General features: G+C 48.5%; 1 protein-coding gene and 1 non-coding gene across 4 annotated transcripts in view; both read left to right on the top strand.

Annotated features, from left to right (window-relative positions):
• Nucleotides 1-12,316, top strand: part of PXN (paxillin) — a 64,616-nt gene extending 52,300 nt beyond the window's left edge. For all 3 annotated transcript variants that reach the window (XM_028709269.2, XM_077920752.1, XM_028709272.2), the window contains 5 exons: nucleotides 433-603; nucleotides 976-1,149; nucleotides 6,518-6,599; nucleotides 7,379-7,527; nucleotides 8,500-12,316. In XM_028709269.2, the coding sequence (XP_028565102.2) occupies nucleotides 433-603; nucleotides 976-1,149; nucleotides 6,518-6,599; nucleotides 7,379-7,527; nucleotides 8,500-8,766 (843 nt within the window). In that variant the 3' untranslated portion in view covers nucleotides 8,767-12,316. The remainder of the gene's footprint in view (nucleotides 1-432; nucleotides 604-975; nucleotides 1,150-6,517; nucleotides 6,600-7,378; nucleotides 7,528-8,499) is intronic.
• Nucleotides 9,306-9,374, top strand: TRNAA-UGC (transfer RNA alanine (anticodon UGC)). The gene has a single exon. It is a non-coding gene; the product is annotated as a tRNA-Ala (tRNA).
• Nucleotides 12,317-12,962: the final 646 nt, after the last annotated feature.

The following is a 12,962-nucleotide window of genomic DNA, read 5'->3' as shown; positions in this document are numbered from 1 at the left end:
GTCACACATTCCTTTGGCTGATGTTAGAGCTGGAATTGTCATTGTGTGGATGTCTTGCATATTGTGGCACTGGCAGAGAAATCTAATTTAGGAATACGGTTTTATTGTGTTTACCTTGGGAAACTTGAAAGCACGCTCTGAGCTCACACAGCCTTCCCATTTTCATTAATCTGCCTATGGGAAGAGCCTTTTCTTGTGACTACCTAATCCATGGGTCTGTTGATTCGAGGAGACTTGCTCTGACAAAACTGCTGGAAACCATTCATCCTAGCCTTCACTGTGATCCCTTCACCAGCTTCTGCAATTACACTGTCCTTCCTGTTATATGTTAATGGAGGCAGGAGGTGGCTCAGCAAACTTCCACAGGGAGAGAAGAACTCTAGCATGGTTCTTAACTTTAATAGTCTCTGCTTTGACTCTCTGTTGTTGCAGTTCATGTCCCAAGGGAAAGGTGGGAACAACTACCCATCCACAACTTCTCCAAAGCCCGGAAGCCAGTTGGATAGCATGCTCGGAAGCCTCCAGTCAGACTTGCATAAACTCGGGGTAGCAACGGTTGCCAAAGGTGTCTGTGGAGCCTGCAAGAAGCCAATTGCTGGACAGGTGAGTGTGAAGGACAACCCCCACTTGTTGAGAGTCTCAAGCTACAACTGGGAGGGCTTTAAAAAATCATATGGATGAACGGACTGGCGATGCTGAAGAAACTGAAGTACTCTATTTATCCACTGGCTAGGTACGCTGTAAGCTCCTCCAGTGACCTCTACCCTGCCCATGAGGGACTGCCCTCTTCTGAGATGATAGGTAATTCAGTTTTCATGCTACCCCAGTCCAGGGATCCACCTGTTAGTAGAACGTTCTCTCTCATTTGTTCTGGACTCTGTGCTTTTTGATGTCTTTGTCACACATATGATGCCCATACTTGAGAGGTGGAGCATCTGCTGGAGCCAGGACCGTTTTTTCCTCTCTCTTTCCCAGGTTGTCACGGCGATGGGGAAGACTTGGCACCCTGAACACTTTGTCTGCACCCACTGCCAGGAGGAGATAGGATCACGTAACTTCTTTGAGCGTGATGGCCAGCCCTACTGCGAGAAGGACTATCACAACCTCTTCTCTCCGCGCTGCTACTACTGCAACGGTCCTATCCTGGATGTGAGTCCATGGCGTTTATGCCGTCTTATTCCTCTGGCTGTCCAGCCTTACACTTTCTACCTTACCGATCCCGTAGCTATGCACACATTTCATTTGCTTGTGCAGTGGGTGCCAGTAATCCCACCCTAGTCACTGTGGTTTAGAAAATTCAATCACAGTGGGGGATTTCGGCCCACCTCCAGCCTATAGGTCTCCTCTGCATCCAGCCCAACAACCTCTCCACAGGCCCTGCCCAAACCCACATGCTGCTGAACTGCAGTTTCTAATCAGCTGAGTAGTGGGGTTGGGGTTCATGGGGGAGGATACATTTAAACCTCCCTTCCTCATAGTCTTCCCCCAATCCTTTTGCTGGCCATCTGACCAGGGATTAATTTCTCCATTGCTGAGCTGTAATCTTTTAAATTCTGATCTTTGTGTGCATATAAGATCACAAGGTGAGAAGCTTTAGAGTATTTATTTTATTACTACTTTTCTACCCCAACCTTTCCTCCAAGGAGTTTAAGGTGGCATACACAATTCTCCCCCCCCCCCCTGTCCTTAAAACAATTGTGTGAGGTAGGTTAGACCAGGGGTCTCCAAACTAAGGCCTACGGGCTGGATAAGGCCCGAGGGACTCATTTATCTGGCCCGCAGCGACCCCCGCTGCCTGCTCTTACTGGCACTGTGCGGCTGCCCACTTCCGGGTCGGAGGAGCACCGGAAATAGCTTGTGCGCATGCGCACGCGTTATTTCCGGCGCACATCTGGGTCGGAGGAGGCCCGTGCACATGTGCACAAGCTATTTCCGGTGCTCCTCCGACCCGGAAGTACGCTGGAAATAGCGTGTGTGCACGCGTATGGGCACGCGGTTCCCTGCCCTCTGGCCTGCCGCGTGATTGGCGCTGGAGACGCCGGCCCAAGGCGCTGTAAGTTTGCTGACCCCTGGGTTAGACTGTGACCGCATGACTGGCCCAAGGTCACCCAGTTGCCTTCATGGCTGAGTGAGGATTTGAACTCTAGTCTTAGTTTTACACTCTAACCACATCAATGCACTGACTGGTGGAGTGTGCTGCGCATGGAAGAAGATATTGCTTTCTTAATGGGTTGCTTGCTGTGTATCATTTATCTGTTTAACTTTTATAATGCTTTATATTTAACCGAAATACCTGTCCGCATCCCAAGAAAAATAACATTTTAAAAAATACAATACAAATTCTGCATTCCGTAGTAAATACAGTGCTACTGTTACTGCCTCTTTCTCATTGCACAGCACAGAAATGAAGTGAACTGGGTGTGTGAATGAATGGGAAGGGTGGGTGTGCATGTGGATGTGCTTGTACCATTATACATACAGTCCCTGGCTACTTTCCCCAAGGAAATATGGCCTTTGGGCTGCTGGGAGGGTGGAACTTTTCACCTTTGCCTGTATACATGCATGGGCTTCCCTTAAAATGGCCAGTGAGCTCCTAGCAACCTCGTGGGTTCATGTTATCAACACTGCTACATCAGTTTCCACATTTATTTACACGTGGCTACTTTTTGTATTATATTGAAATGCTCTAGTTGGACACAACTAGAGACTGGCAAGACACACATTGGGAAAAGCAAGTATAGGAGTTAGATGCCCCCATGTGGCAGGTTGAGTGACGCCATTCTAGTGGTAGCTTGGGTGTTAGCAATGGGATCCCCCCTTATTGTCCTCGGTTCTCGAACATAATTCGTTCCGGAAGACCTTTTGAGTTTCGAAACATTTGAAAACCGAGGCACAAAGGGCTGCCTGCAAATTCAATTGAAAAAATTGAAAAACATGCAGCAGAAGCCGTTTGACTTCCGAGGTGCGTTTGAAAATGAAAGCATTTGCTTCCGGGTTTTTGGCGTTCGGGTTCCGAAATGTTCGTTAATGGAGGCATTCAAGGTACTAATGTACGTGAAACAGCAGGATTCTGTAAATACATTGGTACCTCGACTTACATACGCTTCAGGTTACAGACTCAGCTAACCCAGAAATAGTACCTCGGGTTAAGAACTTTGCTTCAGGATGAGAACAGAAATCATGCTCCAGCAGTACGGCAGCAGCGGGAGGCACCATTAGCTAAAGTGGTGCTTCAGGTTAAGAACAGTTTCAGGTTAAGTATGGACCTCCGGAACAAATTAAGTATTTAACCCGAGGTAGCACTGTATAATAAATTGAGATGATCTGTCAAAATGAAGTGAGAGAAGTGAGATTAAATAACCATAGAATCCCATATATGTCTCTCTCCCCACCTCACCCGCTAGTCTCATCAGAAGGAGCATAGGAGCCTTATGCTAGGTCAAACCACTGGTTCATCTAGCTCAGCACTGCTACACTGACTGGCAGCAGCTCTCCAGAGTTTCAGGCAGGGGTTACTTGCAGCCCTTCCTGACCAGGGATTGAACTTTTGCACTCTTGAGTGCAAAGCTGCTGCTATGCCACTGAGCTATGGAAAAGGCCCCCTCTCCCTTATGACTGCCACTTTTACTGGCACTGAACTAGGGTTCAGAGTGGACACTGCACAGAAGATGCCGCTTAGTTAAATTGCCACATCCCTCACCTACTTGCAAGATGCAATTCTCTACATTCCTAGTGGTGATGCTCATGCCCTTTGCTTTGTCAGTTCTGCTCTGCCACCAAGAAACCAGTCTTGGTGGAGGGAGTGGCATAGCTTGACAGGAAAGCAGGCAGGAAAATCCTGAGGAATCTCAGGATCAATCCAGGGTAAAAAGTAAAGGGTTCCCTTGCAACTGTAATTCGGACATATTTTGCCCAAGGGTGTGCAAAATATGGAAAACTAGAATTGATTCATAACAACAGGCTTTGATTGTATCCTTGGCCATATTTGCAGATTTTAGATGCCACATTAAACACAACAACTGATGTATTGAAAAACTGCAGCGGGATAAGGAGAGGGATCAATTATATTCCCAATTTTGTGCTTGAAGGGAGAAGAAGAGTTTTGTTCACCTATAGCTTCACACTCCATTCTCTTTTTCTTAGTTTTATCCTCATTTATGCCTTAGTGTACTGTTTCATCCGTTTGCTTTCTACATGGGTGGGGCCCATTGAGCAGACATACCACAGCAATCAGCCAGTTAATCTCTGTACACGTCGCAGGGTGGCTATCTGTCTGCTGGGGAGTTCATTGACCTTCCAAAGGCAACAGGAGAGAGATCGAGATCGGAAATGCATGTTCATGAAATTCTCGGCTTAATCCAGCCAGAGATCACATTACAGTGGTACCTCGGGTTACAGACGCTTCAGGTTACAGACTCCGCTAACCCAGAAATAGTACCTCGGGTTAAGAACTTTGCTTCAGGATGAGAACAGAAATCATGCTCCGGCGGCATGGAAGCAGCAGGAGGCCCCATTAGCTAAAGTGGTGCTTCAGGTTAAGAACAGTTTCAGGTTAAGAACAGACCTCCGGAACGAATTATGTACTTCAGTGTTTTTCAACCTTTTTTGGGCAAAGGCACACTTGTTTCATGAAAAAAAATCACGAGGCACACCACCATTAGAAAATGTTAAAAAATTTAACTCTGTGCCTATATTGACTATATATAAAGTAATTCTCTTGAATAGGAATCAAATAAACACAAAGAAAGTATTTTATAATTACTTTACAGTGGTGCCTCGCAAGACAAAATTAATTCGTTCCGCAAGTCTTGCGAGTTTTTCGTCTTGCGATGCACGGTTTCCCATAGGAATGCATTGAAAATCAATTAATGCGTTCCTAGGGAAACCGCCTTCAGACCAGGTCCGGGGACAGTCTGTCCCCCGACCTCTTCTGAAGGCTGGGGGGGGGGGGGACAAGGGCTTTTCTTCCCACCCCCAGCATTTTAAAAAGCCCCGGGACAGCGGACGACGTCTCCGCTGTCCGGGGCGATCTTAAAATGCTGACGGGCGGCATTTTAAAATCGCCCGGGACAGCGGAGGGCTTCTCCGCTGTCCGGGGCGATTTAAAAGCCCCTGGGAAGGCAGGCAGGGGGGACAAAGACTTTCGCCCCCCGCCAGCCTTCAGAAGAGGTCCTGGACCTCTTCTGAAGGCTGGCGGGGGGCGAAAGTCTTTGCTCCCCCCGCCTGCCTTCAAAAGCTGTCCGGCCCAGGCTTCGCGGACCTCTCCGCAAGCAGCGGCAGCGCTGCCGCTGCTTGCGGACAGGTGCCAGCATGCCGAAGCCTGCGCGCGCTGAGATCAGCGCGCCCAGGCTTCCCGCCCCGCCTCCCGGCATCGGGGCATCGTCCCGATGCCGGGCGGCGGCGGAGGCCCCCCCCGCCCGGAATCGGGGCATTGTCCCGATGGCGGGCGGCGGCGGAGGCGTTCCCGCCCCCCGCCGCCCGGGATCGGGGCATCGTCCCGATGGCGGGCGGCGGGGGGGGGGAGGCGTTCCCGCCCCCCGCCGCCCGGGATCGGGGCATCGTCCCGATGGCGGGCGGCGGCGGAGGCGTTCCCGCCCCCCGCCGCCCGGGATCGGGGCATCGTCCCGATGGCGGGTGGCGGCGGAGGCGCCCCCCCCCCGCCGCCTGGGATCGGGGCATTGTCCCGATGGCGGGCGGCGGAGGAGGCGTTCCCGCCCCCCGCCGCCCGGGATCGGGGCATCGTCCCGATGGCGGGCGGCGGCGGAGGTGTTCCCCCCCCCCCCCGCCGCCCGGGATCAGGGCATCGTCCCGATGGCGGGCGGAGGCGGAGGCGTTCCCCTCCGCTCCCCGGGATCGGGGCATCGTCCTGATGGCGGGCGGCGGTGGAGGCGTTCCCCCCTCCCCCGCCCGGCATCAGGGCATCGTTCCGAAGCCCGGCGGCGGTGGGAGGAGGTGTCCCCGCCCCGCCGCCAGGCTTCGGAGGAGGTCCAAGGACAGCGGGGAAGACGCGCTGCGCTTCCCCGCTGTCCCAGAGATTTCCCTATGGGCTGTCGTCTTGCGAAGCAAGCCCATAGGGAAATTCGTTTTGCGAAGCGCCTCCAAAACGGAAAACCCTTTCGTCTAGCGGGTTTTCCGTCTTGCGAGGCGTTCGTCTTGCGAGGTACCACTGTATTATGAAATAGTAAGTAAACAGAAATGTGAAAAATTATAAAATACTTTATTTTTAAATCTTTCGAATTTTTAAATTTTTCCCACGGCACACCAGGCAACATCTCGCGGCACACTAGTGTGCCGCGGAACAGTGGTTGAAAAACACTGATGTACTTAACCCGAGGTACCACTGTATTGGGATGTTAGTAGTCCAGTTTCCTGGGGTCAGAGGATTCCTCCCTTCCTCTCCTTGAAATGCACTTCTTGTCTTATCTACTATCCGTATCCCCTCACCGTGTTTCCTTGCAATTTTTTTTAGAATAAAGTTTTGGCTACTCATTCATGGTTTATGGTTTCTTTATACCAGAAAGTGGTGACGGCGCTGGATAGGACATGGCACCCCGAGCATTTCTTCTGTGCCCAGTGCGGAGCATTCTTCGGCCCAGAAGGTATGGTCCCTGAGGGCTGATCCACAGCTTGCACGGCTTGCTTATTTTCAGATGTGTAAACTGTCTCCAAGGTATTCAGCTTGAGGTCTTCTGAGCTGACATGCAAGTGCTGCGAGTGGAATTTCAGCTCAGATTTGCCATTTCTCCAATGCAAGACATTACTTCATGTTGCAGACACTGGCAGTAATGGGCATGCATAAATAAGCTTAGCACAGGCAATCCTCCCCCTGACATTCGGATTGCATAGACTCGTGTAGCCTTGCTCCCCAGGAAGTGGAAGTGCAGTGTAACAGCACTGTTCTCAGCCCCAATAGGCTTCTTCTTTGGTAAGTCCAATCCTGTTCATGTTTACGTGGAAGCAAGCCCAACCCCATTCAGCAGGGCTTACTCCCAGGGAAATGCTCACCAGATTGCACATTTGCATTTGCCTGATGATGAAGTGTGTTGATTCCAGCTTTGATGGTCCTCTCCATTTCTTAGAATCTTTTGGTGATGCCTTTCTTTTATGTTTAGGCTTTTATTTTTTTCTACTTTCCCCCCTTTCTATCCCCCACCAACTTTTTATTACATACAAATATGTGTAATTTTTAAACTGCTGTTTCTGTTTATGACGACAGTAATTATGGGGTGTAAATTTGTTCATTTTAATCAAATTCTATGTTTTTTGAGTGCCACATTCAGATTTGGAAAAACATTTTATAAATTCCTAAAATAAAAAGGCCAGGCAGATACTAATTTTCTTCTTTCTTTTTTTGCTGCTTACCCTTCTGTCCTGGCAGGTTTTCATGAGAAGGACGGCAAGGCCTACTGTCGCAAGGATTACTTTGATATGTTTGCTCCTAAGTGTGGAGGCTGTGCCCGGGCTATCTTGGAAAACTATATCTCTGCCTTGAATACCCTTTGGCACCCTGAATGTTTTGTCTGTCGGGTAAGAGCACTTCAGGAATTCATTCCCCTTCCTTTCCATTCAGCCAGCTGAGGACATCTATCATCCTGACCAGTCTTGATGTAATTTATGGGTCACCAGTGCAGTGCTCTCAGGCACACTAGTGCCAGCGGAGGCCTTTCTTGGTGCCCACAGGGTTCCTTTTTTCTCCTGCTGAAATTATGCTTGTAAGAAGCCTTTCATTGTAGACAATAGGAGGCTTAAAAAAAACTTAATTGCTGGCGGTGGGAGAAGATGAGCGTGCATGGTTGCATTGAGTGTGCATGTTTGTGTGCATGTTTGCAGTGTTTGCATGATGCTCACAACAGTTTCTCCAGTTTGCAAATATGCCTGGGGGGTCGGAAAGATTGGCAACCCTAGAGGGCTCTGAAGCAGGAGGATGAGTGCATCCACAAGTGCCTAGCTGTAACAGCAAAAATGATACCTTATTCCATCAGTGTGACAGTACTGTACTTTGGAACGCCTTGTGGTGTAGTGGTTAGGAGCAATAGACTCGTAATCTGGTGAACCGGGTTCGCGTCTCCGCTCCTCCACATGCAGCTGCTGGGTGACCTTGGGCTAGTCACACTTCTCTGAAGTCTCTCAGCCCCACTCACCTCACAGAGTGTTTGTGGGGGAGGAAGGGAAAGGAGAATGTTAGCCGCTTTGAGTCTCCTTTGGGTAGTGATAAAGCGGGATATCAAATCCAAACTCTTCTTCTCTTCTTCTTCTTATTGATATAATGCAGCCACCATCATTGTATTCTTTTAGACAGATGCCTGATGAAAACTATTCTGTTTTGGACCACCTATTTTGTTACAACTGTTCTTAATTTTGTTATAGATGTTTTCTTATCATGCTCTTATTGTGAGTGGTTTTCCAGAGCTGAGCTCTGGAGCTGCCCTCAGCTACTAGCGCCATGTTTTTCCATCTCTGATACCTGATTGTGGTCTTGCTTTTCCTTCTCCTCCACAGGAATGTTTTACTCCTTTCATTAATGGCAGCTTCTTTGAACACGACGGGCAGCCCTACTGCGAGGTGCATTACCATGAGCGTCGCGGCTCGCTGTGCTCCGGCTGCCAGAAGCCCATCACAGGCCGCTGCATCACTGCGATGGCCAAGAAATTTCACCCTGAGCACTTCGTCTGTGCCTTCTGTCTCAAGCAGCTCAACAAAGGAACCTTCAAGGAGCAGAACGACAAGCCCTACTGTCAGAACTGCTTCGTGAAACTCTTCTGCTAAGGCCAACATTCAGCATCGTTTTTGTTGCCTTTCCAGGAAACCTTGACTCTTTGGACATTGCCACAATTTGGCAACCTGTGGCCTTGGTGGGCTAATCTAGGAGAAGAGGAGGTGTGTGTGTGTGTGTGTGTGTGTGTGTGTGTGTGTGTGTGTGTCAGGGTGGGGTGGGATGGGATGGGGCAGGATGAGATGCTCACCACTGCTCTGGAAAAGTGGTAAATCCAGAGAACGGATCACATTGGACCATTCACTTAGAAGCTGTATTTTAGCAAGGAGATGCTAAGACTGCCATTGATGCACCAGATGGACAGCTTAGCCAAGCCGAGGCGGTTTGAGTGGGAGGCTCTGTTTAGTTGTGGTGGTTGGTTGATCAGTTGATTGGTTGCATTGGTAGCAAAGGTTCAGGCAGTCAAATAAAAATGGTTTGGGTTTCAGCTTGGGGGCAGTGGAATTTAATTCTCTTCCCCAAGAATGCTAAAATAGTCAGGAGGGCTGAGAACCCCAATATGGATTCTACTTAGAAATGGGGAATGGGAAGGGCTGTAGCTCAGTGGTAGAGCATCTGCTTTGCATGCAGAAGGCCCCAGGTTCAGTCCCTGGCATCTCCAGGTAGAGCTGGGAGAGACTCCCTGTCTGAAACCATAGAGAGCTGCTGCCAGTCAGTGTGGACAGTACTGAGCTTGATAGACCAATGGTCTGACTCAGTATAAGACAGGTTCCCATTTTCCTAAGTTGCCTCTCCCAAGAACACTGTGAAGGGTCAAAAGAGAGCAGAGAGCTCATCTTGCAGTTCCACATGGCAAGGGCCACATTGGCAGATACTGATCTGTGCAAGACTCTTGGGACTGGGTGAGCAACTTCCTTCCTGTCTGCATCCCCCTCCAGGGGAGATGAGGTTCAAATGATACTGGAAGAATGCCCAACGCCCCTTTCTATCACCACCTGCATGTACAGAGTGGATCGCTGACTCTTGTTTGTACTTCTACCCTTTTCAAATAGGACATCTTCCCATTTGGGGATGTTAATTTCGCCACCAGTGCTGCCATCCACTCCTGAGAAATCATGAGAGTGAAGGTGTGCTCAGTGGGGCGGAAGTGGTATTTGTTTTATATGACAATCCAGAGAAGCCAGGCGTCCCAGCCTTTCCAGGTTTTAGGCAGGGATGTAGCCTGTGTTGTGATTTTCTCCCAAAAGGCTAGAGAGGCTTCATTTAACAGCACTGACTTCTTTTGCCTGTCTCTCTCTCTTGCAATCACAAGCACATCTCTCACTCATGTGAAATATGCCCTAGAGAAACACAGTTCTGAGCAATAATTCTTTTTCTATTGACATAGTAAGTTTCTCAGTGTGTGTGTGGGTGTTCTTTCTCTCTTCTTGCCTCTTGTGATTTTTATGTCTGTGGGAGAGAGAGAGCGTGTGAATGACTTTTGTTATCAAACTGAATACTGTGTGTTTGGGGGAGATGCTGATTTCTACATTGAGTCTTGAATTCATAACAAAATGACTTTTAAATCTCTTGTATTAAAAATTTTAGTTTTTTGAAATGATTTTCAACAGATGACTTTCATACCTGACAATGTCTGGGCAGGGCCCTGGTTGTGCTGGTTCCTGCACCCGCAAGCCTTTGGTGCTTTGTTAAACACAACTATTAACATGACAAGTATTGTCTTTTTAAAACTGAGGTGGGAGAGGGGGAATGTGCAAGGAGCGTGTATGTGTGGTTTTATTTCATTTTTGCTTATTAAGTAGCTTTTCTATTGATCAGAGCTCAACTGGAACAGATTTCTTTTTTAAAAAATAACTTGTAAACTGCTGTATTTGGAATTGTTTGCCTTTCTCTCAAAATCAGAGCTGCAGATTTTTTTTTTAAGCGAGTCTTAAGTTACTCCAGCAGGGAGAAAGAGCTCAAATCTTACACGTTTGGCACCAAGCTTCATAATCTGTTTCAGAAGCTGACGCTGAGCCTGTGGTCTTAGCCCTCCCATACATAGTATTAACATAGTTGACCAGCCTTTTTTTGTGCCCAAGTGTGCCGTTACTCAACTTTGCAGTGTGAGACTGCTGTGCTAGTGTATTCCACAGTGTGTATGTGCACACACTGCTGTACCTATGTGTCCTCTGGTGCCTTTACCTCTTGTCTACTGAGCCAGGGAGCAGGCAGCAGTTATGGCATGGGAGGTGTTGGCAGAAACACACTTTTGTCTCTGCCGATCTTCTGGGCCTTGTGTAACTCCACGTGTGATGCTTTGCAAGCCCTGACAATCTGCTGATGCCAGCATTTTTCAAAGAGCTGCCAAGTGTGCTTTGCACTGCAAACTCCCTTTGGCCCCAGTGCGCCTTTACCTGCCCTGTGGGTGTGGTTTGGTGGGATGAATGAGGGAGGCCTGGCGGGCTGGAGGCTCTGTAGCCAGGCCTGTGGATCCTCATACTCCAGCCCAGGAGTGCCATCAATTCCTATTGCCTCTCTTGCATGTGGTCCCCTCCACTGCTGCAAGCTGGCCATTTGTGCATTGGCGCCAGCAGGCTGTCCTGAAAGCTCATGTCTGGATCGCTCAACTTCTATGCACATGTGCTTTCTTCCCCACCACATAACCATACCAAGCACCCAGGCAAGCCAAAGTAATATTGAGCTTTTCTCGAACTACGAGGGGCAGGCAGGGAAGAGCCATGATTTTGTATAGCTGTTTCCATAACTTTTCTGCACCTGCTTGCCTCTGTAAACTGGGAATTTCCCATGGGGGTGGAGAACAGGATCTCAGGCAGAGGACAGTGAGGGGTGGGGATGGACTGAGCTGGGTGTGCTGGGCCACCAGCTCCACATCCCATAAGCTAGCCTGCTGCCCTCAACTGCAGCAGAAGATGCTCCCGCTCACCAGCGTTGAAGTCTGATTCAGCTGCCACTCTGGTCGGCTTATTTTTTTTACTTGGAATGGGATGTGGCACTATTTTGTCCTTTGCGACCGGAGCTGGCCTTGGTTGGGGAATGATGAAAAACAATATTGGGCAAAAAGTCTGTCAGCTGGCGAAGTGATTCTGAGAGTGGCCGAGTGGGTCTTTCAGTTTTGTGGGAGAGGAAAGCCTGCATTGTTTTGCTGGTACCAGGCTGCTCAGGTTATAAAGGATTGTGTGAAGTTGGGCCTTTTGGAAGTCTGGGATGTTGTTGTTTTTTATGGATCTGGGCATGAGGAGGTACTGCAATCTGATGGAATGGCCTGGTGCTGCCTCTGATGGGTGTCAGATGAAGATACACCATTGTTTTTCTGAAAATACCCACTCTGCTACCATAGCTTTGTGACATTTTAGGCCTGGGGCACGGTTTCTTTCTTTCTTTCTTTTGTTTAACTTTAAAAAATGCATCAGAATGAAGTGGGTCTCTATTAAAGCTTCAACAGATCTTCTGGGAAGGAGGAGGAGGAGAGATTCTCCTGTGGAATGACATTTCTCTCCCCTCTTCCTGTTTTCCCCTTTTGTAAACTTCTAACTCTGCTGGTTTTTTACCCCACTTTTAAAATTCCTGTGATGATGCTAATAAATTTTATGATAATTTTCAGTGTCATTGGTTGTGGCCTTTCTTAAATAAACAGTAAAAAAGCAAACCCCACTTTCATAATAAAACAGCAAATATAACAGTATACAAACCCCCACAACATTTCAGTACTGTAAATATAACATTAATTATGTTCCACCTCCTGGCAAGGGGTTTGACAGTTTCACTTTGGACCTAGAAACACCCTTCTCATAATGTTGCTTTCAATCCCTCTCCTGAAGCTGCCTACAAGGCTTTGAAAGGCATGGGGCTGGGACAGCTGCAAACACCTCTCCCATAATGTTGTTGCACCATAAAATACTTTACCATTTTATTTCTGCACTGGGGGGAAAGCCAGCCAGCAACTTACGCAGGGGCTACGTTCCAGGGATCACACCTAAAGCCAAAATTGGGTTCAATGGAGTATAGGATTGCCCAAAGTCTTATTTCTTGTACTCCCACCCCCTTTCCATTTTTTAAAAACATTTTTTCCCCAAGCGTGTAAATGGGCACAAGTTAACTCTGCATAAGTTGTGGGCTTCCTGAATTCAACCTTCTGATCTCAAATCTTTCCTTTGGGCTCACTTACTGGCCTTGGGGAATTCAATATTCAATCCTACATATACAAGCAATATTGTAGGGAAGGGCCTTCACTGTGCAACAGAGTAGC

The sequence above is a fragment of the Podarcis muralis genome, chromosome 16 (assembly GCF_964188315.1).
Source record: "Podarcis muralis chromosome 16, rPodMur119.hap1.1, whole genome shotgun sequence".
Taxonomy (NCBI): domain Eukaryota; kingdom Metazoa; phylum Chordata; class Lepidosauria; order Squamata; family Lacertidae; genus Podarcis; species Podarcis muralis.
Note: the sequence above shows the minus strand (reverse complement) of the source record. Positions and strands in the feature narration are given on the sequence as shown.